Raw genomic sequence first — 27,828 nt, forward strand, 5'->3', positions numbered from 1 at the left:
TAACATTGGCTAACAAAGACAGACAATTGAGCTCATGTTTACTCCTTTCTTCATAGAACAGTAAACTTCAGATTAAGAAATGATACAACACGCAACTAGAATTTCAAATTTAAAAATGAAATAAATTCAGGTTACCTATTTTCAGTTAGTGTTTGTAGGACTTCAGCAGCTTGGGCTAATTAAAGTAAACCAGATTTTCCAATATCTGGTAAATTTCTTCTGCTCTGGGATGTGATTTGTCTACAGAGTGAAACTGAGAAACCTTGTTATCAACCTCAATCCAACTGCAACCTGGAGTCTTAGGAACATTTAGCTCCTTCAACATCTTTCTCACCCTGCGGACATCATCCCACTTCCCTAACTTTCCATATACATTTGCCAACGTTATACCATAGCCTCCATTGTTTGGATCAATTTCAAGCAGCTTTTTAACTGCAAACTCTGCCAAGTCTGCACGACCATGTATTTTACACCCATTAAGCAAAGAGCCCCAAACAACCTCATCGGGTTGAATCTTCATTTCCCTTAGAACTTCCAAGGCTTCTTCCAACCTTCCTGCTCGACCAAGAATATCTATCAAGCACCCATAATGCTCAATCTCAGGTTCAATCCCGTAATTTAGAGTCATCATCTGGAAATAGAAACGACCCTTTTGAACCAATCCTCCATGTGTACAAGCATTTAATAACCCCAAAAAGGTAATCTCATTTGGTCTTACATCGGCTACATAATGCAACATCTCCTCAAACACACAAATAGCCCTCTCACTTTGTCCATGAAGTGCTAAACAATTAATCATTGAATTCCAAGATGTCAAACTTTTCTTTGAAGTTGCGTAAAAAACCTTCTTTGCCTCTTTTAAACACCCACATTTCCCATACATATCCACCAAAGCATTCAACACAAACGAATCTGAACTACGCATATTCCTGTAAACATAACCATGAATCCATTTCCCAACATGAAGCATCCCAGTGTGACCACAGGCAGAAAGTGCACAGACAACAGTCGTCTGATTAGGCCTAATGTCTCGATGCTGTACCTCCAGGGAAAGACCCACCATCTTCTTAAAAATCGTAATAGCCCTGGTAAACAACCCATTTTGCGCACAACCCGAAATTACAGCATTCCAAGAAGGAACATCCCTCTCAGGCATTTCATCAAAAAGCGAAATAGCATTCTCAATCTCCCCAAGTCTGGTATACCCAGAAATCATAGCAGTCCATGAAACAACATTTCTCTCAGACATTTCGTCAAACATTCGCCTCGCAATTCCAATATCATAACCAGACCTCGAGTAAGAATCAATAAGGGCAGTTTGCACAACTGGGTGTTGTCCAAAACCCAATTTCTCAATCTGGGCATGCACAAATTTTGTTACTTGGCAATATTTCAAAACATGAGGGAACAAAAAATGGTTTGGTTTTGGGTGTCCCTTACGAAGCATGAAACGAAACAAATCAAAAGACGATTGATGGTCTTGTATAGAGGCATAAGCAGTAACCATAGCAGTGTAGAGGTAGATGTTGGGGAATTCGAAATTGTTAAAAATGAAGCGAGCATAGTAAAGGTTGTTGAGTTGGAGAATGCAACAGCGAATCAGTTTGAAAGTGTAGAAATTGGTCTGTGAGTGACCGAGGATTGTCAAAAAGGATTGGACTTGTTTAAGGTGATTGAGATGATTGCATTTTGAAACTATTGATAAGACTCGTTGGTTTAGATTTGGTGGGTTTAATACATAGAGGGAACGCATGTTCTTGCCACCGTGTTTCAAACTTCTTTGGCCTCAATTTTCACTCCTCTGGTTTCAAAGTTCTGAAAAAAGAAAAGAAACAAAATCAATAACACTTGTAGTTTATCGTACTATTTATTATATTATAGCATATACTAAAACATATTTATTTCGTGATCAATGGATTTTTTTTTTCTTATTTCATTCTTCTAAATTCAAATTACAGACCATTGTGTCAAACATCACTGAGGAAAGATAAATTCAAAAATAAAAAACTAAAGTGTTAAATATAGAAATAAATAATGATTAATCTAATATTCTAAAATAAATTACAGATTAATCTAGAGTTCATTTCCTTTATCTCTCATTCTTTGGTAAAAAAAAATGAGAGAAAAATTATTGTATTTTTGTAAAAACAAAAAAAAAGTTGATGGTTAATAACTATTACAAACACGATAAAAATTGATCTAGATTTTAATGGGTTTGTCTTGACAAAAAAAAAAAATGCATTAAGGTGTTATTTGGCATTTATGATATTTTCTAAGTGTTTTTAAATAAAAATAATTAAAAAATAAATTTTTGAAATGAAAAGTTTTTTTCCTTTTTATTTTTCAGCCACCTCTATAATAGACGATTAAGGATTTTAGGCAACGCATCAACTGTTATAGCAGGTGATATATCATTTACTTTTATTTTACAAAAAAGAATCATTTGATTTTATATATATATGTAAAAAAAAAACTAGTCATAAATGAACAAAATTACATGTTGTCAAGTGGTTTAGGAGTTGGACGACTTTTCCTTGGTTTGGATTGTTCATGTTCCATTCAGGGTGATGACATCTTTTTAATTTTTTGCTTTAAGATTAAAATAATTTATTTATAAGCATTTTTGTTGCAAATGATTTATAGAAGTATGATATTAGTTGTTTTTTAAAATATTTTTTTATTTAGATATGTATCAAAATAATATTTTATTATTAGTATTTAAAATTTTATTTTTAACTTCAGCATCTAAAAATATATATAAAATTAATTTAAAAAAAAAATTAACTAACCTTTAAGTTAACAAAAATTTAATACGGCCAAGTTGTTGAGGCGACGGAGAAATTGTTTTGTCGCTTTAATGTTGCAGGTTCTATTATAGTTGCAGGTGTTTTTTCATTTTGTTCTTTATGGTTCATTCTTTTTGGTTTTCATTAAACTTTATGTTTTAAAAATATGTTCTTCATGGTTCATTCTTTTTTAATAAGCTTTATCAAGAGTACAAAAAGTTTCATATAATTTCAAATTCATTAAATGATACTAGTTTTATTATTATTATTATTTTAAAAAAAAACTTAATAGTGTTTGTGAATATTATGTTACCATAAAAATTGGCAATAAAATAGAGTTTGTAATTGCAAAATAAAAAAAAAAAGTTTCACGGACCAAGGCTTTATTTTAAAGGTTAGATGCCCTAGGTGTCTGTACATGAATTATTTTTTTATTAGTGTTTTTTTTTAATTTTATTTTTTAATATTAAATTTTTATTTTTATTTTTATTATACTTAATTCTATCATATTTCTCAAATAATATTATTTTTTTATTAGAGTTTTAACATTTTTTAACTTTTAATCATATATAAAATACTGAGACTTTATTAGAATGTTTTATTTAAAAAAAAATTTGCAAATCATAATGAATTTTTGTTTGGAAAACATTGCTTGAAATTTACAAAATATCCAGATATTGGATTAATCATTGGTTTTAGGAGTGTTTTTTTTATTGTATTATTCAATAAAATATAATTTTAAATGAGTTTTCAAGTTTAATTCATTGGACCAAGTTTAATGATAATATCAAAGAATCTCTTATGACTTGAGGAAAATATTTTATTAGGGCCATTTTATTAATTAAGAGTACTATAAGTAATAGTGGTTATGTTAATAATTATGTAATAATTTAGAAAATAAATATTTTATAAATATTTTATGAGACAATCATAAAATGTAACTTGAACTTCTACATCAATAAAAAGAGGAATAGATAAATTAAAGAAGAAATTTGATCTAGAATCAAAACTTTTTGTATACATCAATTTGTTTTCTATATCCAAAACTCTTTATTGAATCTTTGCATTCATATTAGAGTTATTGAGAAAGATTTAGAAATTAAGAATTTTATAATATTTAATTTTTAATAACTTTTAAGCAATGTCATCACTTTTGTTCGTGTTGACGATATACTTTTCTTATTAAAGTTTCATAGGTGAAATGGACTTGAGGTAGGGAATGCTGATAAAATCTTTGATTTTATAAGTATCATTTTTTCACTATTTTTTTTATGTAGGGTTAATATATTTTCAAATATCGATCATTAATTAATTAAGAATATAACTCTTCATATTGGTTTACTAAATGACATGGACTTATTTTTAGAGCTTTGACAATAGTGTGTGAATCCTTCTAGTTTGAAGACCGTTGATAAGATTTTAAATCTTTATGGTTAAATAGTAGTATGGTTTTTTATATCAAATCACCTACTAAAAAACTTTTTTATCAAACATATTTGGTGTATGTTTACTCAACTTTTTCCTTGTAATAAATGATTTAATACAACATGTCTCACTTCATCTAAATACTTTAACTGTGTCAGCATAACATTATGTTGTCTTTCTAAGTGATTGTACCATGAGCTCCCATATGCAATATATCATTAGGATCATATGTCTTGGGTGAATGGTGAGGTTTTTAAAATAGTTTTTTGTGAATTCGTATATTCCTATAGTATTTTTGTTAAGGCATCGTATCAAGTTTTAAGATTGTTTCTTAATGTTAGAGATAATTTTGTTGGTTAATTCAACTTGCTTTTTAACTTAGGCATAATAAGGAGTAGAATAAATAATTTTAAATTCATATTTTTATACAAATTGCTTCATATATTTCTTAGTAAATATTAATCTTTGATTAGTTATGGTTGATTTTAGAGGTCTAAACCTATGAGTGATTTATTCATTAATGAATATGATAATTTTTTCTTGATTGAGCAATTAATTTGAAGAAGAGGGGTTTTTATTTGTGAAAAATAGAATAACTTTAAATTCGTGATTTGTAGCAAAACTCGTGAATGCCGAGACTAGATCGAGTCGTGATTATAGCTATAAATTGGAAATGAATGTTAAGAGAATAATGGACAGCAAAATGTCACTACTTTATTTTTAAATGCGAAAGTTAATAGTCAATTATTCGAATAACATGATGTTGCTATCACTATCGGCATAAATGACGAATTGGTAGAATCTAGAAAACAATGAGCCGAGAGAAAAAACCCACGCTAGGTACGTTTCCATATGGTCATCAAAAGTCTTAAAAGAAACCATTTCTTGCACGATTGACTTGTGTTTATAAAAATTCTTTATTTGTTTACCGAAGAAAAGAATTTTGTAATTGCATCCTAAGTTTATATATATTTTAGCAATTAAATTCAAATATTCCTCCCATTTTTAGAAGTGGGTCCTTTTGTAAATTCCTACTAGCATTTTCCACCTGATGTGTATTCTCTATGCGATAAAATGGCATAGTTTTGAAAAAAAATGGATGGAAAAGTTAATGACGTTAACAAAAGGACTTGATGGAGAATTGCTAAAACATTTGTGACCGAATTGGTAGAATCTACAAATTTAGGATTCAATTGAAAATAAATAAATACTTTTGCGTGTGTTGCCTGCCTGCCCAAGTGATGGATATAAAACAAGATATAGCTGGATGGAAGAATCATGTCATGTGGATTAGCTGAACAGGAAAATAAAAGGGAGATAACAGTGGTTTACACTGTATTAGCTGGAAAGTAATTTTGAAAAAATTTTAAAAATTTATATTTATATTTATATTTTTACTTTAAATTAATATATTTTTAATATTTTAAAAATATTTTTGATGTGCTGATATTAAAAATAATTTTTTTAAAATAAAAAAAATATTATTTTAATATATTTTAAAATAAAAAATACTTTATAAAACAATTATTACCCCACTTCAAAACAATATAAAAATAGTACATCTATTTATGCAAGCTTTCAATCGTCCGCTAGTCTAGTGATTCGCTTTCAAAGTAAGCTTTACACTTTCAAAAGTCCGCTAGCTACTCACATGGACATGTGCGTGAGATAAAAATAAAAATTAATTAGTCCACATTAATAAACATCGTACATGACAATATTTATTTTCAGCACTGCTTGAATAGATGAATCCCAAGACGACTCCTATATTTTATTTTATTATTAACATATTTTATTATTAACATTGGGATTTAAATACTTTATCCTTTTACAATTTATTTTTTAAAGTTTTTTTTTTAAATTCTATAATTTAATATTAAATTTAATGGATATTGAACTTCATAATTTGTTTCAACTCGAATTATTCTAATTTTATAACCCGAGTTAACCTATTTTATTTTTTTTAATTGTTTTCTTTTTTGTTTTATTTTTTAATATTGGGTTGATTGAAAATTTAGTTTTATATTTTTTTTATCTGTTTTTCATAGTATTATTATGGTTTCAGGACTCATTTTGTGGGTTAGCCTGATTGTCTCAAGTTTTTTTTTAATTTTATTTTTCAATATTGATTTTATTAAAAAAATATACTTTATAATTTATTTTAGTTTGCTATCAGGTTATCCTAACCTTATAAGTTGGGTCATGAATTTTGTTTGATTGACTTGGGTTGACTTGATGGTTTTTTCATGTCTTTTTTTTTTTTTTTAATTTTATCCTTCAAAATTGAGTTGATTGAAAATTAAATTTTATAATTTGTTTTAATTTTTTTTATGTGGTTATCTTGGTTTCATAATTAATATTTTACAAGTTAACTTAAGTTGACTCAATTTATTTTTCTAATTGAATATTATTTTTAATTTTATCATTTAATATTTAGTTGATTAAAAATTAAATTTAATATTTTTTTTATAAAGTTATTAGAATCTCATAATTTATATTAGCGATTTAACATGTTATATTAATTAGCTAGTTTTTTACTAATAGTCGAATCACCTTTAAAAAGCACTTACGTGCCTTAAGCAATGAATTGTATTTTATATACAAGTATGCTATAAACACTAAAAAAAAACATAATAATTTCAAGAAAACACATTATTAATCATTACAGCAACAAGATCCATGGACAAATTTCATATTAAAAAAATTAATTTTCCTTTGAAAAACAATGTTTAAAAACATTGTTATAATAGTTTTACCCCTCCATCTAAAAAATCTAATATTAGTTTTCAAGACATTAAAATCTTTTGACAAGTTCCATTAGTTATTAATAAAATGATCAGAAAAAAAATAAGTTTTTCTCTTTCTTGATTGTATAGTGAAACGATCAAAATACTATTAGAAATAAAAAATTTAAATCTAGTGTCAAGGTGTAATTTTATATTTTTATAATAATTTTTTGGTTATTATAATATCAACTAGAGGACTATTTGTTATTTGATTATATATATAAAAAATAATAAATAATTATAATACAATTTGATTCTTATTTTTTTTTATTTTGTTTTCTCTTTGTTAATGTGATCTTTTTTTTTTCAATTTTATCTCTCAATAAAAAAAATTCTTTTTTATTTTTTATGTCAATCTTAATTCTCATTCTTTTATTCTTTTTGCTAAATTGATTTTTTATTTTAATTTTACTCTTTGATTCAATATAAAATTTATTTTATTTTTATTTTTATTTTTTATTATTTTAATCGCTATTTTTATATTCTTTTGTATAATTGAAATTAATTTTTAAGAATTGAGCTTTATGATTTTTTTTAGATAAGATGTTTTGGATCTAATGAGTGGGATCATAAATTTAAAAAGTTAACATATGTTGATTTTTTTTCATAAAAACATTTGCTTTATAATTTTCTTTATTTTTTTTATTGAATTATTACAGTCTCATAACATAGACTGCAAATTTGACGGGATATCCCAAGTTAGCTTTACTCTAATTGCTAGTATTATAAGTTTGTTATGACAACTCAGATTGATAATGACCATTTTTTTATATCTTTTTTTATCATCCAGTTTCATTCTTCTATATTTAATGGGTTGTTAATTGAATTGCATCATTTTTTTTTTTGGTAAATAATTTTTTTTCAGGTTATCTTAATCATTTTTTTAAAATTTAATTCATCTATTATTTTTTTTCTATATTTTTTATTTAATTTAAATAAAGCCAACTTAGACCTATAACCCAAGCTACATATTTTTCTTCTTTTTTAAAAACACCTTTGCAATACTCGATCCGGTTAGTGCTTATTAATAGTGAGTACTGATAGCATGGATCAATTAAACTCATTTTCTGTAATTCATTTCTCAACATTAAAGTAAATAATTCCCATTAATTAATTAAGACAATACAACGAAGGCGTGGCATTGGATCCTAACATCAGGCACCCAAAACACAAAGCAAAGAGAGACTGAAGACGTACGTGAAGAAGAAGATAGAGAGTCAAACTGTTCTTAAAAAAAAGGGAAGAAATTATAACTCCCAATCTCATAAACGGGTAGGGGTCGTAGAGGATAAGAAAGCCATTTTCTTTCCATAATTCCTCCTACATACACTCTCTGCTTTGTCTTTTCTCTTCCTCACAATTGCCCCCTCCTTTCTCTCTGTGTTTGTACAGCTTATAAAATAAATAAATATTATCTTTGAACAACCCCCATCCTCTCTATTTCATCCTCTCCTCCGAAAACCACCTTTTTTTTTTCTTTTTATGTCTGGAACTAGAATGTTGCGGAGATGCAGGAAACTCAAGGATACAACGAATCCTCTGTTACTCTCTTCCCGTTTCGAAACCCCGGTCCGTTTCTCCAGAGGAATCTCCACGCACTTGAACTACTTAAACATCGGGTGTAACCGCCGGAAGGAATCATTGATCGGAATCCAAGAGCGCTACAAGTGGGAGAATTCTAAGGACGACAACAATGTTCGGAAAATTAGGGCAGAAGCGAATTGTCCGAGGTGCTCTAAACACATGGATGTGCTCTTCTCCAATCGGAGTTTCGTATTTAGTAATAATTCTAATCTTGATCATCATCATCATCATTTGAGTCGCAATAATGATACTGCTAATAATAATACTAATAATACTACAACTGCTGATACTGGCGCTTGTAATGGAAATGGGCATAATAATAATTATCAGGCTGTGAATTTCTGTCCTAATTGTAAGACAGCCTATTATTTTAGGCCGGATAAGATTGCGCCGTTACAAGGCAGTTTTGTTGAGATTGGTAGGATTAGTAATAAGGGGAATGGGAGAAATGGGAATAAGGGAGGTAAGGAAGTGAGTAATGGTGGTGAAGAGGGGGCGGATTATGCCAATGTTACTAATACTATTAATAATAGGTTAAGGGTGTCGTTTTGGGAGACGTTGAGGTCGTATGGAGGGGATCCGCCGGAGAATTGGCCTCAGGGGATTCCTCCTCCGCCACCCCCGGGTGGGAATGGGTTGGCTGTGCATACGCCTCCTGGTCCGCCGTTTGCTCCAGGGGTTAGCGTGGTTAGGGCTTTTAAGCCTGGTGGAGAAAAGAGTGGAGGTGGTGGTGGTGGGAATGGAGGTGGTGAGAAGAATGGTGCTGGATGGGGTGGGTCAAATTTGGGGAAGGAATTGCCGACGCCAAAGGAGATTTGCAAAGGTCTTGATAAGTTTGTTATTGGACAGGACAGAGCAAAAAAGGTTTGCTTTTTTTAACTACATTTCGTTCGCATTTGGGTTTTTGATCTAGCTAGTTGGTATTCGGTTGCAATCAGTTTCTGAGTTTCGATGCTTATAAGTTTTTTGAATTATTAACAGATGCTTGTTGATTATGGTTTATCATTGCCAAAGATTTCACACTGGTATTTAGGTACTTATGAAGGCTGTCCTGTTAGAGTTTTTGTTGCATTGTATTTAGAAACCCTTTTCAAATTGTCTTTTCAAGTGAATCATCATCCCTTTATTCTTTCTTTTTGTCTTGGATTGTTTTTGATGAATGTGTCATAGTTGTTTGTTTTCTGGGATATTGTCGACATGACTTTGTTAAGATGCTTGTTGTATCAGTTGTTTGAACCAACATAAGCGAAGTGCTCTGGTAAATTGAATATAGCATGTTGAAGATATCAAATGTTTCTGGTCTGGGGAACTGAGTGATAGAACATCATTTATTTAACAGACTACACTGTCAGTTTCCTGAAAGCTTGTTTTTGGATTCATGCTTGACATAGCCTTGAGCAGCTTGTAGTCTTTTGAGAGTACCCAACAAGTGATTCATGTTTATGTTGTAGGTGCTTTCTGTGGCTGTCTACAACCATTATAAGAGGATTTACCATTCCACCTTGCGGAAAGGGTTAGTTTCCAGTTACTTTCTTGTCTTCTCATAATGCTGCTATTGAAATAATTGAACCATATAATTCATAATGATTGGTGCTTTATTTCATTACCTTGAATAGCAAAGTTTAGTATATTTTTAAGTGGTTTAAAAAAGTGGTCTCAGATTATCTCAATTAATTGACTTGTGAAAGAATACTGAAGTGATGTATTCTAATACTAGGCCAGGAGCAGAATCAGGAACTTTGGAGGCTATAGATGATGAAGACAATGTGGAACTGGAAAAAAGCAATGTACTCTTGATGGGCCCAACTGGCTCAGGTAATGACTATACACTTTCTCTATGTATTTCAAGTCCCTGTGACTTGCTGTGAAAATCATTGCTTACCACAGTGTTATTTTGTTAGTCCTGCTTTCAAGCTTCTGAGTTCTGAATTCTGGACTTCTGTTCTAACTTACATATGAAATAGGGAAGACATTGTTGGCAAAAACACTAGCACGCTTTGTGAATGTGCCATTTGTGATTGCTGATGCGACAACACTGACCCAGGCAAGTCTGCTTTGTATTGATATCTTACTTCAAAGACTAGAAATACATCATGGTTGTTTTTATTTCACAATTTGCAGTGGACATTCACATAAAAATTTGAACTTTCACATGTAGGCAATCTTGAATAATCTTATGATTTCTTTGTTTTCAACATGCCTGCATATTTGATGTCTTTCATTAAATCTAATCATGTTTTATTGAAAAGGGAACATTGGCACCCTCATTGATGGAACTCATTTGTTTCTCTCATATCTTATTTTATCCACAAAAGGGAAGGAAGTCCTAGAGTAGTAATGTATACTTATATCCAACTGTTCAAAGTAAAACTGCAGGGTCGCATTTTAGTTTCTTTTGTCTTGCTATGTATTTTTCCATGGTCACATGATTTTTGATCTTTCTCTCTCCGTACTTATTCGCAGGCTCATTACTGTTTAACTGAATGAGGCAACTAATTTTTGCAGGCTGGTTACGTTGGTGAAGATGTTGAATCAATATTGTATAAATTACTCTCGGTATATCTCACCTTTTATCTTTTGAACTTATGTAAATTCTAGTTGTTGTTTCTTAGCCTTGGAGTTGCATTGTCAATGCACTTGGTGCCTTTTTGTAGAGGTTCAGTTTCACCAGTCCTGATTTAAGTGAATTTGTGTCTAATTGTGCCTTTGCTATAGACTATAAGATACATGTATTTTCTTGACGGAGGAAGGAGGTTGCGAACGATAATACTGTTCTTCAAAATAAATGCCTTTATGAGGCAAAGGAAATTATCTCACTTAGGAAGCAGCAGTGGAATTCATCAAAGAACTTACTAGCTAGAAAAAAGAATATTTGGTAATTATGGATTTTGATGTTAAACAGCCATGGACGCATTGGAGTTGTAGGAATTAACACTCCAGGTTCTAACCAAGTTTATCCTGGCCTATGAAAATATGCTAGTTATTTTTTTTCCTATTTTTTTTTAAAAGAATAAAACTCTGATGAATAAGAGTCATCAAGGCAGTCACAGCAGCTTGTTAAGACAAAATTGGATATTTTTGGTGGTAGTATTTGAACTTTTTAGGTTCGATTGTCTTAATTACTGGGGCCTTGAATACTTGAAATATTGTGATAAATAAAGGTGGGGGGGGGGGAGTAATTGCAATGCTGATTCATACAGGACCATTTATGTTTCTACTGAAAGGACATAATGGGAGACAAAATATTGAACTAATTTTATTGTTAAACATTCTTGAATTTGTTAGTTGTCTGAGAAATTTTAACTCAATTAATGTTTGTTTGAAATTGTGTTTTCTCTTCATTTTTCCTACTGTAGGCTGGGGTTGCATTTAATGCTCAAAAACTCATTCTGGATGGGTTTGGGTAGACTTGTTCAGCTAACACTAGCATAATCCTGTTCCAGAATGGTTTTTGGGTGGGCATTGACTGGTTTCCATCTAGTAATCATGTTCCAGAATTTTGCAGCTCTTCCTGAATTAATCACACTTCCAGTTGGATTGATTGTTACCTTCGATAAAAGTCTTAACTATTGTTTATGCACATGTACATACAAGTCATCCAAGTTTTAACTATTGTTTATATTTTGTTTAAATATTCTTTCTTCCAGAAATTGAACTTTTTATGAAAGCATTGAAATCTACTGAAGTTGAGAATTTTTCCCTTCAAATTATGTTTGTATAAAGTGCAATCAGAGCTATGATCTGTCCCTTTTAAGTGCACGTAGTTGTCTGCTTCAGTTCATGTGTTTATTTATGAGAGGATTAGCCCTTTCAGTTGTCTCTAATAATTTTTTTGGGTATTTCATGTTTTTATTCATCTCCATCCGAAACTTTTGCTTTCGTGCATGAATTCAAAGAAGTCTAATGTGCATTGATTCAAAGAGACCTAACATGCTCTCCTCTATTGATGAACACTACTTTTATCTATCATTATTCAACATTTAACCATCTTTATGGGATGAAATTCTTTTTACTGGAATGTTGGCTGCAATTCATTATCAGGCATTTGAATTGTGTACTGACTATATATCTGATGGATGTTTATCCCAAACAGGGTTTGCCTGGAACTAACATTTAATTATGCTGAAGTGTCCTGTTGTAGCAAACTATTCTCTGTTAAGCAGGTGTTTTTTATTTATTTATTTAAAAGTTTGATCAGTGTAGTTTCTGTTCATGCTTGCTTCGCATGATGATGTTTTTATTTTGACGTAGCTCATTCCCAAACACATGCTCTCACAACTTATTTTGATGTTTTTATTTTGACGTAGCTCATTCCCAAACACATGCTCTCACAACTTATTAGCTGAATTTAATAAGAATGGAAAACCCCTTGACTTTTCACATATTACAGAACTTACATAGAGTTCCTTCTTGACTTTAGGCAGCTGAATTTAATGTGCAAGCAGCTCAACAAGGAATGGTCTACATTGATGAAGTTGATAAGATAACAAAGAAGGTCCTGTTAATTTTCCATCTTACCAATTAGTTTATGTAACATTCGATGCACACAATCTCTTAAGACTTAAATGTTGTGACAATTTTGCAGGCTGAGAGCTTAAATATAAGCAGGGATGTCTCTGGTGAGGGTGTGCAACAGGCATTATTGAAAATGCTGGAAGGAACTGTGAGTACATGAAACTATGCTGCTTATCATTTGTTTACTAGATATCTTGCTACTGTTTCACCTCTGTGAGGCTGATTGCAGAAATTTTAATGAAAGATTTGTGTGAAATTGTACTTGTCCCATATGATATTCTTATTTTATTCTGGCTTCGTTTAGTTGCTGTTTCTATAAAGATATTTGGATTCCTTTGCAATTATGCTGATTATAATTAAGATATCATGCTGGATATATCATATAAGTCAGAGGTGACATATTGCAATGTAACGAATCTTAAGTTAAATGTCATAAAGTTTTGAAAGAGTAAGAGGTATGCTGGATATATCATACAAGTCAGAGGTGACATATTGCAATGTAACGAATCTCAAGTTAAATGTCATAAAGTTTTGAAAGAGTAAGAGGTATGCTGGATATATCATACAAGTCAGAGGTGACATATTGCAATTTAATGAATCTCAAGTTAAATGTCATAAAGTTTTGAAAGAGTAAAAGGTATGCTGGATATATCATACAAGTCAGAGGTGACATATTGCAATTTGATGGATCTTAAATTAAATGTCATAAAGTTTTGAAAGAGTCAAAGGTAACCTCTTCATAGAGGCTAGTAGACTGGTGAACAGGAGTACTCGTTTGCAGATACCTTTAACAAAAGAGTTAATTTGAAAGAGTGAATTGGAGAAGGTGTAAGATAAAAGAGACCTTCGATGGAGTATAGGTGGACATTTAATGGGAAGACATTTTTCATTATAGGGATGAATTCCATTTTTTATTATTGGAATGCTTGAACTTCAGGTTCAGCTCTTTTAGGAGAATGAAGTAATTTATTCACTTTTTGGACAGAAAGGGGTCAAACAAAAAGTTGGTTGATAATTTATGATCTTTCAGAAAGCTTCAGGGAGAATTTGAAGTTGAATTGCTGTTAACTTTCTGACAATAAGGGATTGAACTTTGGAAGTTGGTTTAGTAACCCAGTATGCTTGGAAACCACTGCTGAGCTGTAACTTCAAAATTTAAATTTGGGTATGGAATTTTGTGGTAATTATGATGGTACTGTGCTACTTTTTTAATTAAGAGGAAGTTCTGCTTTTCTGATGTCAAGATGATGCAAGATCTTAATATTCTGCTCCTAAACACTGAGGTTTATAGAAGTTATAGTTGGTTTTGGGTGTAACTAAAGAGATGTTTTGTAGTTTAGGTAGATTTTTTTAAGGATAATTATGCTATTCAGGAAGTAAACAAATCAAGAACTAAAGATCTTCAGGAGAACTCGATAGGTAAAAGGAAAAGAAACCTAGAATCACACCAGGGATCCTAGAAATCACTCCTAGGTATTCTTAGGCATCACACGTCTATCAAAGTTTGCTGAAATTTCTATAACATATATAGTCCTTCCTTTAAAATTGGGATTATGAGTTCTATAAATGGATAAGCCAATAAGGAGGTGACTTGTGGAGGTGCAGCATAGCTAGTGTTAGCTGGCCATTTAACTTCTTATTAGTGAAGTGGTGAAGTAGCTGACTAGATTTTACAAAATGACAAAATTACCTCGATGAAAATGAAAATTACAAACTGCCCTGTTAAAACCCCCAAATCCTACACTACTAGCTAATTAAAAATCTTATTTAGACAAGTTCTAGTTGAGATTCTAGCGAAATAATGATGTTGATGCAGACAATACAAGAAGCAGAATTACTGTATTTCTATGTGGTTTTTGTAGACAAGGGTAATTCTGTAATTCAGATTTCTTGGAAATTATTCGAGGTAAGGTTCATTTCTATTAGTATTTTATTAGTTCTATAAGTAAACAGGTTTTTTAGGTTTTCCCTATTCTAAATATGAATGATACTCCCCCTGGTCAAACATTGTTTCATGAATATGTGGCTCTTATATTCAAGTTTTGATCTTAACTTTAATTGAAGTGCAGGGACCTTTATGGCCACTCAACAAATCTCATTGTATTGGCACTAAATTAATGTAATAAACTTATCCATGATAGATTTGAGATCAAATCTTCAAATTCAAGAGATGATAGTTTGATTCTAATAATGGTCAAAAGGTCTCCATCCATTGCTTTGTTCATTTTTCTTTGTTGAATGGATTACTTGATTTTTAGAACGGAAAAGCTCTTTGAAAGTTTAACCTACTCAACTGCATTGTAGATCATACCTAACTATAACTAATCAGAATATAATCTGTTTTAATTACTATAACTAACCAGAATACAATTAATTTGAGCTAGTTTTTTTTTTTATTCTTTCTCAAAATTTTAAAACCCATATCCTTCATTTTGTTTTTCCATAGAAAATCCATGGCCTTAAACTCTATTATTCACCATTTCTCTTTATGCCAATTGTCATCTTCCTTAATGATTTTAAAAGGAAAGACTTAACAGGGTGTGATGCATGATGTGTGCTCATTTTTTTGAAGTTGTGTTATAAAGGTGCCATGCATCAGAACAAAGTGGTGTGTATTGTAATCTATGTTTTAAATTATATTAAGAGTAGTTTTTTCTCAACTAATTGAAAAAAGAAAGACATAGTGCTACATTTAAATAAGGGATAGTTATAGAACCATGTATAATTACCATTACCAGTCTAAAATTAGAATGTTGGGACCAAAGTTAGTGGGTAATGGGGAGTTATGTTTTTTCCCTTGAACTTATATTTTTAGACTCGATGATAACAAGGAAAAGTAAAATGTGTTCTTAGGTATCCATTTATATTCAAAAAATTTAAAAGATCCCTCATGCCATCACCTATTCTCTAATGGCCATGAAAGGAGAATTCAACGCTTTATCATGTGCCCTAAGGGCACAAGTTAGCCGAACCAAGTATTATATTATATATAATTGTGTGTCAACAACTTAATGCTTTCATTGGTTTACAATTTAAATTATTATTTTTATCGAAATCACTTTTGTGATCAAAACGTATCATGGTTTCTTTGACATGGCAGTATAACTTCTTGCTTATCATATTCCACTTCTGTTTCGAAGCTAAGAAAGATGATTAATATTATTCTGGATGTGAAACAAAAAAATAAAACAGCATTGCATGATTTTGCTTTCTGCTAACTAAATCTTTTACGCTTTGCAACCCTCTGATTACATTATATTGAGGAGTTGGTACCCCTGAAAAAGAAATGAATTCTAATATGTTGACAGGTATTCAGGCATTTACAGGTTGCTATGCTACTGACATCATGCAATTCTATAATATTCCTAGCACATGGCAAGTCCTATGGTTGTAACTTTTCTTAGTTGACTAAAAAGAATTTTTCATCTGCATTTTACACTATAAGTCTTGCCCATAAAACTTAATTTAGGTGACAAAAGACAAGGATTCACTTGCCACATTTAACAGTGTTTTCCTTATAGTGGTTATCTGCAAACTGCAGGTACAAGTGTGAGTTTACTGATGAGTTTTTGTGAAACACAGGTTGCCATATAGGCTTTGCGTGTTGCATTTTTTTCATTATTGTTTTCCTGCACCATATTTTTGTTTTTTTGAAATGTTAGTTACTGTTGCTGCAGCACTTTGTGAACAGTTTGCTGCAGAGGTTTACATGAAAATCTTTAGTGGTTGGATTTTTTCCCCCAGAGATATTAAAGAATATGAAACTTGTTATAAAATTGCTAAAGCAGAACTTCCTGTTTCCAGATAGTAAATGTTCCTGAGAAGGGGGCAAGGAAGCATCCTCGGGGTGATAACATACAGGTATATAGTCTCAAAATGGTTTTCCTTTTCCTTTTCGTCCTTGAATTTTTTTTGTCATATGCAATGTGTCCTTTATGAGTTAGAGTCTACTGCTGGAGAAATGCTCATCCTAGAATCTTCTTATTTTTGTATTGCTGATAACTTTTATTTTGTTGGAACCAGATTAAGCATTATCATACTCCAGATTTCTAACATAGCATCATTTTATTTATGCATTCCTTTCATTGAGCTCATGAATAATTCCTTTATATTCTTTCCTCCCAAGTTAAAAAGATATTAAATGCTTGCTTAGATTTTTGGTTAGGACCTCTTATGTATTTGCAGCATCCTATTAATTCATATTTCAGAAAATTAATAATAACCAGCAATGATGTTGCCTTGCGAGGATTATTCACCATCATCATAATCAGAGAATTGGCACTATTTTTATCTTGCTGCTGCTTTACAAATTTAATCTTAAATTCATATAAATGTTCTGCAGATAGATACAAAAAACATCCTCTTTATATGTGGTGGAGCATTTGTTGATCTTGAAAAGACCATTTCAGAGAGGTAATGGCTTCAAACAGTTTTCCTGCATAATTATCTGCAAAATATAGTTTTCGTCTGTTTCAGGGTATCTAATCTGAAAATATTTAATGTCATTTTATCAGACGACAAGATTCATCAATTGGATTTGGAGCACCTGTTCGTGCTAATATGAGAGCAGGTGGAGTAACCAATGCTGCAATCACTTCATCTTTGCTAGAATCCGTAAGAATGAAGGCCTTCCTATGTTAGTGAAATGGGAGTTTAATATTTATAGAGTTTCTACCTTTCTATGTATTATTTCAAGTTTTCAACACAATTAATGATGTTAGTTGTTAAGCATGGAAAGAAGTTACTGGTGAAACCTTTCCTTAAAACTTGAAAAGTAAATTTTGCATTGTCAGGTTGAGAGTGCTGATCTTATTGCTTATGGCCTTATACCGGAGTTTATTGGACGCTTTCCAATATTAGTTAGTTTGGCAGCTCTAACTGAGGATCAACTTGTTAGGGTAATACTCTGTTATACTGGTATTTTTGTGTTTTTTTTTTTTATTTTAATACACCCTGTGCCAGTCTATATTTGTTACATCCCATTTTGGGCTGTTTGTGAATGACTAGGAACCATTCAGAATGTGAGAGAATAATTAGCAACTGAATGTAGGAATTTATGATATTACAAACATGTAAGAGGAGCAGTTACATTCAAACTCTAATTATTCACCACTAGTTTACTGAAAAGAAAAGAAATTTCTTTCAGCTCACTCAAGTATGCTAATTTATTTTGTGCTAGTAAGCCTCATTGTTTTTATACTCAGGTTTTCATCATCGCCCTAAGAAGTTCAAGAGTGTCGTTTCTAAGATAGCAGTATATATTTCTGTAGCTAGGAAATTACTGACTTGACATTAATATTTGGGAAATTTTCTTTGGCTTGTAAAATTTCACCACCCATTTTGGTTTGATTAAAATGGAAACATTAGAACACCCCTGCCCTTCCAAATGCACATCTCAATCTGTGCTTATCATGTATTTTGCTTAATGCACTTTATATTCTTAGTTTCTCCTAGAAATGAGCAGGCCAGATTTGAAATTATAGTTTTCATCATAAAACATTTTCTTGCTAACGCAAATTACAGGTCCTCATGGAACCGAGAAATGCCCTTGGTAAACAGTATAAGAAGTTGTTTAGCATGAATAATGTACGACTCTCTCTCTCTGATCATTTAGTAGTTAAATTCATTTGATTACTTTTGTGTAATGGTTATTTACCACTTGCATAATTCCAGGTGAAGCTACATTTTACTGAAAAGGCACTAAGACTAATTGCAAAAAAGGCAATGGCTAAGAATACTGGTGCCCGGGGTTTAAGAGCCATACTTGAAAGCATTCTAACTGAAGCCATGTATGAGGTATATGATTCCCCAAGGCTTATAAGTAGATATTATACACCATCTCTATAAAGCATTTGATTATGGATATTGACATATTAAAAGGTTTTGTTGCTTATTTGCTTCAGATCCCAGACATCAAAACAGGAAGTGATAGAGTAGATGCTGTTGTAATTGATGAGGAGTCTGTAGGTTCAGTGCATGCTCCTGGAAGTGGTGGGAAAATCCTGCGTGGAGATGGTGCATTGGAGCATTACCTAGCAGAATATAAGGTAAAGAATTTAGTGGTATGGTTTCAATTTATAGATTAGTCTACGACCATTGGTATGCTTTTATCTGAACTATTTTGTGTTATTTAATAAATCATTATTGTGACAGGAGCTGGCTGAGTAGAATCTGTTGGTTGAAAGTCACTTCTAACCACCCTTCTTACATTTAATCACCAGCATCCTTGGTTTTCTTTTGAATAGTATTTTGCCTGTTGAACAATGGACTTTATCAGACAAATTATTGCTTAGTTTTTAATCTATATTATTTGGGATTATTCTGTACTAATTGAGCATTTCTTATTTATGTTATAGGACACTGTTGAGGCAGCTGATGGGGAGTTGCAGGACGCTGAATCAGAGGTTTCATCAAGAGCAATGAGCATGTAGCACTACTACAAAGATAACTGTTAACTTAAAGTTACAATTCCTCTTTTTATTTGTAAAAATCAAATTCATGATTGGATGTAATAATCCCTTGTAGAACAGCATACTTTCTGGTTGAAAAGTTAATTGGATAATAGGAAAAGTAAATGAGGAAAATACGTAGGACATTGTACAAAAGTTCTATTCATTCTCTTTAAGGAGACCTAATTTGTCAATTTTCAATTTTATTTCGTGTTTCCACATACGCATCTCCTTTCACTCCCCGTTGGCCATGCTCCAGAGAGAGCTAAAATCCAGGCCATCTAGTGGAGCTATGAATTATGATTTCATCATGTGCACTAACTTGCCTTGCAGAGAACTTGTCGTGGATAACTCCATGGAGGTTGGATTTTTTTGCGAGCCAAAAACACTGCAGCGAGAAAAATCAAAAGGCCAGCAACAAAACGACATTACCTTATAAAGTTAATCAAATGCACTGTTTAAATAAAACTGCCAGCATTATCCTTGTGTTTTTAATTCTGTTATATTTACTGTTACAATTCAAATTCTGTTATAAATACTGTTACAAGAAGTCGTGTGTGACTCTTGTAACAAAATGCATGTGTACTATAAAAATGGTACTAGATGTAAACAGAAAGAAGAAGAATATAATATACAATTTGTGTGCCTCCCTTCTGCTTCTTCTCTCTATCTCTCTTCTTCCTCAGTCTTTCCCATACCTCTCCTCCCTCCCATGTTTTTATGCTACGTATAAAAACTCCTGCAACCTTATCTCATCAGTTTGAATTTCTGCTGATTGGATCTCTCAAAATTTACCTTGCAACAAGTGGTATCAGGGCCTCTGATCTTCAGACCTCCATCATGCCACCAGAAACGAGGTCCCAAGATCTTAAGAAATTAGAAGACTCCTTCAAAGTTGCCAACAAGGAACAATCAGCACGCCATACACAAGTCCTAACACAGCTGGAAACCTATGGTCAACTACTACATGCTACTAAGGTGACTCAAGATAATAAAATCGAAGAACTCAAGGAACTCATCAGTGGAATAGCTTACCAACAATCCACACTCCTACAGAGGATGCAGACGAGTACTCTGGAGCATAGTCCTATGAAGAATCACCAGGACCTTCCCCATTAGGGTTCCACTTCAAACGCAGGCTACTCTGGCGAAGAAGGGTCACACTCTTACAAGGTGCATAAACCTCGACGAGATTTTCCCTGTTTTGATGGGGAAGATGTTCATAAATGGTTATTTAAGTGCAACCAGTACTTTGACATGGAAGAGATTAAAGAAACCGAGAAGGTAAGACTGGCCTCCTTCTATCTAGATGGGATGGCTGTCTACTAGCATCAGAATTTTACAAAGAGTGTCAGAGGTAGAGTGGTTACCTGGGAAGAGTACACTGAGGCTGTGTGTGGACGATTTGGTGGCCACCAAGATCCTCTGGAAGAACTGATGGAGCTAAGGAAAACTTACAGCTTGGAGACCTATATTCAACAATTTGATGTACTGTGGAACAAGGCTGATATCAGTGAAAGACAAGCTATGGTGTTTTTCATCGGAGGACTAGAAATCAAAATCAAAAACCTTGTCAAAATGTTTGATCCTAAAGCCCTTCGACAAACTTACAATCTTGCCAGACTGCAAGATAACACTTTATCTTATAGGAGATCACAACCACAATCACACCAAACACTCCCCAAATACACTCACCAAACCATACCACCCTCCCCTCCCTTTAAACAAAATACTCTCATACCTTATTCAAGACAGACAATAACTCCAAATATTACCACCTTCAAACAACCACAACAAGGCATATTACCCACCCCTACACACAAACCAACTAGAACTATCCGGCCTCGAGACTTAGAAGAAAGAAGGGCCAAGGGGCTCTGTTTCTGGTGTGATGAACGATTTGTGCCAGGTCACCGTTGCAAAAATAAACGACTGTACTCTTTATGCATACTTGAAGATGATGAAGATGTTGGGGAAATTGAAGAGGAAACAAAAGTTAGGGACCAGGACCTGCTTACACCACATATTTCTCTCAACGCCTTGGAAGGTACAATGGGCTGCCACACATTGAGAGTAGCAGGAAAAGTGGATAAACAACCCCTATACATCTTGATCGATTCTGACAGCACACACAACTTCCTCAACAGTGCATTTGCTAATAAATTACAATGTCAAACTCACTCCATCAGGACTGTGGTAGTTGAAACAGCAAATGGGGGCACCATGCATTGCTCAGCTATGTGCAAAAATTTCAGCTGGCGAATGCAGGGAGTACACTTTGTTGCAGATGTGTTTATTGTTGATTTACTCAACTGTGACATGGTATTAGGCATACAATGGCTAGCAACGCTAAGTAATGTTATGTCTAACTACAAGGAGCTATGGATGTCCTTTAAATGGCAAGGTCACGATGTAATTCTCAAGGGCACCGACTGCACCAAGGTACAAACCATTGAACTAGCACAATTAAACAGTTTGATGGTTAACTTAACTCAGTTGTCAGGTATGAACCTTTATTGTTTCACGGCTAGTCAAGTTACATACCAGGAGGTAAGAGTTATGTCCCAAACACCCATGGACACTCAGGAGGACAGAGGAGCTCTGGAAGAATTAATCAACCATTACAAGGAAATATTCAAGGAACCTGAAGGGTTGCCTCCCATCAGGACCCATGACCATGTTATCCCTATGAAAGAAGGTGCACAAGCAGTCAACCTTAGACCATACCGATACTCAAGAGTGCAGAAAGAAATATTAGAAAAAAATGGTAGAGGAAATGCTTGAGTCAGGAATCATTCAACTGAGCAGCAGCCCATTTGCTTCTCCTGTTGTTCTGGTTAAAAAGAAGGACGGCTCCTGGAGACTTTGTGTTGATTACAGAGCTCTCAACCATCTCACCATCAAAGACAAGTTTCCTATACCTCTAGTCGAAGAGTTATTAGAAGAACTGGTGGGTGCAACTATATTTTCTAAAGTGCATTTACGGTCTGGTTATCACCAGATTAGAATGACTCCCCATGATGTGTTCAAGACAACATTTCGCACCCACAACGACCATTATGAGTTCTTGGTGATGCCGTTCGGACTAACCAACGCACTAGCTACCTTCCAGACCTTAATGAATGAATTTTTCCGCAGGTATCTAAGAAAGTTTGTGTTAGTATTCTTTGACGATATTTTAATATATAGTCAAACAATGAAAGAACACTTGGAACACCTGCAAATTGTGTTTAAATTGCTGAAGGGGCACCAGTTGGTAGCTAAGCACTCCAAATATGCGTTTGGTATTCCTCATGTGGAGTACCTAGGGCATGTTATTTCAAAGGAGGGAGTAGCCACTGATCCTAAGAAAATTCAAGCCATCACCGACTGGCCTGAACCTAGGAGTATTAGGCAGCTACGGGGATTTTTGGGTCTTACGAGTTACTATAGAAAATTTGTCAAAAACTATGGAGCTATTAACAAACCACTCACCCAACTACTCAAAAAGGATGCATTTGACTGGAAAGAAGACGCCACTATAGCCTTCCAAAACTTGAAACAAGCAATGATTCAACCACCAATTCTCTCCTTACCAGACCTAAACAAACCTTTTGTAGTGGAAACAGACGCCTCAAGATCGGGTATAGGGGCTGTACTCATGCAAGAGGGACACCCTATCTCATTTATTAGTAAATCATTGGGACCACATCAGCAAGCATTATCAACATACGAAAGGGAAATGCTAGCCATATTACATGCAGTCACCAAGTGGTGACACTACTTGTGGGGGAGACAATTCACAATCAGGACGGATCATGTCAGCCTCAAATATTTGCTGGCACAAAAGGTTTCCTTCCCATCCCAACATATTTGGTTAGCCAAACTTTTAGGCTTTGACTACAACATCGAATACAGGAAGGGAAAGGAAAATATTGCTGCTGATGCCCTCTCTAGGTGTACCAATAGGGAGTTATTCGCTTACAGTATCTACCATTTCAACCAAATTGCTAGAGGAGTTGAAGGCATCCTGGGCTACAGACACTGCACTGCTAAGGATCATCAGCAAACTAACCACAGATCCTAAATTACACCTACAGTACACTTGGCTGAATGACCATTTATACCGAAAGGGGAAGCTGGTAGTGGGCAATAATCCTATCCTACAGGGAAAATTGATCTCCATATACCACGACTCTGCTATAGGGGGGCATTCTGGAGTCACTGTCACTGCCAAGCGGGTAAGATCACTATTCTATTGGAAGAAACAACAAAAACATGTAAGGGCATATGTGTGAGAATGTCACACCTGCCAGAAGAGTAAGGGTGAGAACGTGAAGACACCTGGCCTGCTTCAACCTCTTCCCATACCCCAAGCACCCTTCGTAGACATCAGCATGGATTTTGTGGAAGGCTTGCCCAACTCCAAGGGAAGGAACGTCGTACTGGTTGTAGTTGATAGATTAAGCAAATATGCCCATTTCATACCATTATCCCACCCCTATACAGCTGCTTCAGTGGCAGTGGCCTTCATGAGTAACATCTACAAACTACATGGTTTACCTGCCTCAATAGTCAGTGATAGAGACTCGGTGTTTTTAAGCCGATTCTAGAAGGATTTATTCACCTACCAAGGCGTTTAACTACTGCACTCAACAGCCTATCATCCACAAATAGACGGGTAGACAGAAGTGGTGAATAGATGCTTGGAGCAATATTTAAGGTGCATGACAAGTGAGACACCCGATCAATGGTGTCAATGGCAACCCTTAGCTGAATGGTGGTATAATACAAGCTATCACTCTGCCATCAAAACTACTCCATTCGAAGTTCTATACGGTCAGAATCCTCCAGTTCACATTCCTTACCTACCTAAAGATTCTAACATCGAAGCTGTGGACAAACAATTAACAGAAAGAGAAGACAGACTAAAGACCATTAAAGACAGCCTCAAAATGGCTCAACACCGCATGATCCAGTTAGCAAACAAGAAGCGCAGTGAACACACCTTCACAGTAGGCGATTGGGTATGCTTGAAGTTGCAGCCTTACAGACAACAAACAATGAGCAGGAGGAGTTCACAAAAGCTATCCGCAAAGTACTATGGTCCATACCAGGTAATTGAGCGTATAGGGGCAGTTGCTTATAAGCTGAGCCTTCCCAGTTCAAGCGTCATACACCCTGTATTTCATGTCTCCCAACTAAAAAAACATACAAGAAACAAAATAGTATATGACAGCTTACCTGCTCAAAAGCTAAACCCAGAGTTGCAGCCTCACGCCATTCTTGACAGGAGGATGGTCAAACACAAACACCAAGCAGCAACCCAAGTCCTAGTTCACTGGAAAACATTGTCACCATACGAAGCTACCTGGGAATTCGCAGATGACCTTCTTATGAGGTACCCACAGTTTTACCTTGAGGACAAGGGAAATTTTTAAGGGGGAGATATTGTTGCGAGCCAAAAACATTGCAGCGGAAAAAATCAAAAGGCCAGCAACAAAACGACATCACCTTAGAAAGTTAACCAAACGCACCGTTTAAATAAAACTGCCAGCATTATCCTTGTGTTTTCAATTCTGTTATATTTACTGTTACAATTCAAATTCTATTATAAATACTGTTACAAGAAGTCGTGTATGACTCTTGTAACAGAATGCACGTTTACTATAAAAATGGTACTAGATGTAAACAGAAAGAAGAAGAATATAATATACAATTTGTGTGCCTCCCTTCTGCTTCTTCTCTCTATCTCTCTTCTTCCTCATTCTTTCCCATACCTCTCCTCCCTCCCATGTTTTTATGCTACGTATAAAAACTCCTGCAACCGTATCTCATCAGTTTGAATTTCTGCTGATTGGATCTCTTAAAATTTACCTTGCAACAGATTTCTATCATGTTTCTAGTTTTAGTAGCTGTGCTTGGACACAGAAGAAGATTTTGAAGGTGCCTAATGCCCTAATCAAGCCAAGAACTGGTAAGAAGCCAAGAACTGGTAAGATGAGTCAATGCTCATCCCAAGAGGTAATTGTTCCTTTGATACATGACGTTCTGGCATGATGTCAGGTACGGCTTTTACCGGCAAAGGAGCTTGAAGTCTAAAGCATTTGACCTTGTGTTTGTAAGAGGTATAGTTAAATGAAAACTAATGTTCCTTTACTTGGAAATTCTGCCATTTTGACAGGGGTTAGGCCCTCAATCTAAGAAGTTGGTGTTCCATGAATGTCAGTTCAAGATGCACTAAAGGATCCTCCTCCCCTGCCAGGATTCGTGGTCCTAGTTGATGCTATGCTCTATTTTATTACCTCCTTCCTGCCCCCTAAGCTAATATTTTGAGAGTGGGATTCATATTTGTGCACTCCGATTTTCATGGCTCTGTTCTTCTGTTTTCACTATGCTTTCTCTCATGCAAGTATCAAAACTTGTGAGAATCAAGATTTTGTTGTGTGTTTTATCTAAATAGGCCAAGTACTTTTGGAGTGATGCACTCAGTCTTCACAAAAGGTCTCCATTTCATGTATCTTGCTGGTGATTTGAAGCCGCACCATGTTGATAGGGCAACATACAGTTGACCATAGATGAGCGTTGCTTGAAATATAAGTTACCTGGAAAATATAAGGCAACATTCTTCATTTCCATGTAGCAACAATTCGTTAAAGATAAGTTAAATTCAGGTAATAACTTTTATTGCTTGTATATTTTAAATATAAATTCTGTTTTTGTATCTATAACATTTGAATTTATTGAATTTGAAGATTAGGGCTTAGTTACGGAGAAATATTGAAGATTATGATGAATCTATAGAACTTAGGACTTAATTGAACTTTTGATATTCTTGATTGGCTTAATTGCAGGTTTAATTAAAAGAAAAAACAAGTTTGGAATTCAATTTAACCAAAATTGGAAATTCTAGAACCCCATTGAAATTTAGTTTGGCTTAATCAATTCCATCAGGGATACAATTGAAGAAAATCAAAGTTTAAGAGTCAATTCAGATCAAAATTACAAGAATTAAAAGTTTAAGGACAAAATTAAAAAATTACAAAACCAAAGACTAAAGTATAAAAGGCGCCAAAAGCTAAGAGTCCAATTAGAAAATTCAGGGGGGGTATGGTTGAGATGATTTCCAAGGATGAAAACTGATTGAGGGTTTAATAATAGAGTTTAAAGAGACAAGAGACCAAAATTGAATTGAAAAAGATTGAAAACCTTAATTAACTTAGGGTTAAAATCTTTAATGAATCAATGTGTTTGAGTAAAATAGTGGGCAATAAAGAGAAATAATGTCATTTTGATTGTGTAAAAAAAAATATGTCGTTTGTATATTGTTCATCTTTCTCAAATAACCTTATGAAGCCTGGTCGAGTTCACACCTTTCGAGCCATTGTTCACCCTAATATTTGAACCAAACTATATTAAAACTAGCACATTCAATGACCTTGATATCCCATTGCACAACTAGAGTTTTTTAATTTATCAACAAAATATTTTGTCTATGGTTAGACATTGAATTTGTCAGGATGAATTTTACCGATGGGCTCATAAATGGTTACTGTTCATCAAAAATACTTCTTGGACTAAAAATATTTATTTTTAAGTATTTTTCACTTAAAAACACCAAAGAAACATTCCATAATCAGGAAAAAATAACATATAATCTCAAATCAACCTTTAATTGATAAAAAAAAATCCCTAATATTGATCAATTTTTTTCTAGCAAAATGCTTAAAAATACCTAAATAAAATTCCTCTCGTCAAATAAAATCTATTGCCAATAATATCAACATATTTTGTTGCCAAAATATAACCAACCAATAATTTTCCCTCTCTTCCCTTATTTTTCAAGGACTCAATCATCTCTCGAATTTAAGTACTGAAATATAAACAAAATAAAATTTTAGAACACAAACTAAAATGTTAGAACTGAAAAGACTAAAAATAAGGTCAATAGAGAATACATAAACATAACTACATTTTTTCGTACAGATTTTTAAAAATACATGCAATTTTTTTAGTTTGGTCTTTTTTTCTATCAATTGTGTATTTGTACTTCAAATTAAAACTTTATCTTATTAAATTGTCCTCTAATCAAGTTTGAAAATCTAATAAAAACCTTTAATCCTCGAGATCATTTAAATAGAAGAAATAATAAACTTAAAAAACACACCACAAAATAACACATGCAAGGATGCAATAAAAGAAGTTTGACGAGAAAAATGAAATGAAAAGAGAAAAAAAAAACCCCTACAATCCACGTTGAAAATGAAGAGTGTGTACAGTACAACGGTACAAGTAAAACCACCA

At 33.4% G+C, this 27,828-nt stretch overlaps 3 protein-coding genes across 3 annotated transcripts; 2 read left to right on the forward strand and 1 right to left on the reverse strand.

The window, feature by feature from the left end:
* On the reverse strand, positions 1–1,856 carry LOC118034459 (pentatricopeptide repeat-containing protein At1g33350). Its single transcript, XM_035039760.2, has one exon. It carries the CDS (start codon positions 1,751–1,753, stop codon positions 176–178), a length of 1,578 nt encoding a protein of 525 aa, XP_034895651.1. The 5' UTR covers positions 1,754–1,856; the 3' UTR covers positions 1–175.
* Positions 1,857–8,197: 6,341 nt separating this feature from the next.
* LOC118034460 (CLP protease regulatory subunit CLPX3, mitochondrial) lies at positions 8,198–19,751 on the forward strand. Its single transcript, XM_035039761.2, has 15 exons — positions 8,198–9,445; positions 10,033–10,094; positions 10,299–10,396; positions 10,546–10,625; positions 11,087–11,137; positions 13,002–13,076; positions 13,167–13,244; positions 16,901–16,957; positions 17,439–17,509; positions 17,611–17,710; positions 17,890–17,994; positions 18,620–18,682; positions 18,770–18,892; positions 19,000–19,143; positions 19,453–19,751. The coding sequence occupies exons 1-15, from the start codon at positions 8,480–8,482 to the stop codon at positions 19,525–19,527; spliced, it is 2,148 nt and encodes a 715-aa protein (XP_034895652.1). The 5' UTR covers positions 8,198–8,479; the 3' UTR covers positions 19,528–19,751.
* A 634-nt stretch (positions 19,752–20,385) lies between these two features.
* LOC140954403 (uncharacterized) lies at positions 20,386–25,626 on the forward strand. Its single transcript, XM_073403824.1, has 10 exons — positions 20,386–20,614; positions 20,684–20,829; positions 20,893–22,243; positions 22,335–22,705; positions 22,790–23,179; positions 23,694–23,765; positions 23,841–24,118; positions 24,248–24,925; positions 25,431–25,548; positions 25,591–25,626. Exons 1-10 carry the CDS (start codon positions 20,386–20,388, stop codon positions 25,624–25,626), a joined length of 3,669 nt encoding a protein of 1,222 aa, XP_073259925.1.
* The last annotated feature ends 2,202 nt before the right edge of the window (positions 25,627–27,828 follow it).

The sequence above is a fragment of the Populus alba genome, chromosome 13, assembly GCF_005239225.2.
Source record: "Populus alba chromosome 13, ASM523922v2, whole genome shotgun sequence".
NCBI lineage: Eukaryota > Viridiplantae > Streptophyta > Magnoliopsida > Malpighiales > Salicaceae > Populus > Populus alba.

Coding starts and splice junctions, on each gene's coding strand:
- LOC140954403 (XM_073403824.1), top strand. CDS start 20,386: ATGCCACCAGAAACGAGGTCCCAAGATCTTAAGAAATTAGAAGACTCC. Junction 22,706..22,789: donor ATCTAAGAAAGTTTGTGTTA/GTATTCTTTGAC, acceptor AAATTGCTGAAG/GGGCACCAGTTGGTAGCTAA. Junction 24,926..25,430: donor GCAGATGACCTTCTTATGAG/GTACCCACAGTT, acceptor TCATGTTTCTAG/TTTTAGTAGCTGTGCTTGGA.
- LOC118034459 (XM_035039760.2), bottom strand. CDS start 1,753: ATGCGTTCCCTCTATGTATTAAACCCACCAAATCTAAACCAACGAGTC.
- LOC118034460 (XM_035039761.2), top strand. CDS start 8,480: ATGTCTGGAACTAGAATGTTGCGGAGATGCAGGAAACTCAAGGATACA. Junction 17,711..17,889: donor CTTCATCTTTGCTAGAATCC/GTAAGAATGAAG, acceptor TTGCATTGTCAG/GTTGAGAGTGCTGATCTTAT. Junction 19,144..19,452: donor ATTACCTAGCAGAATATAAG/GTAAAGAATTTA, acceptor TTTATGTTATAG/GACACTGTTGAGGCAGCTGA.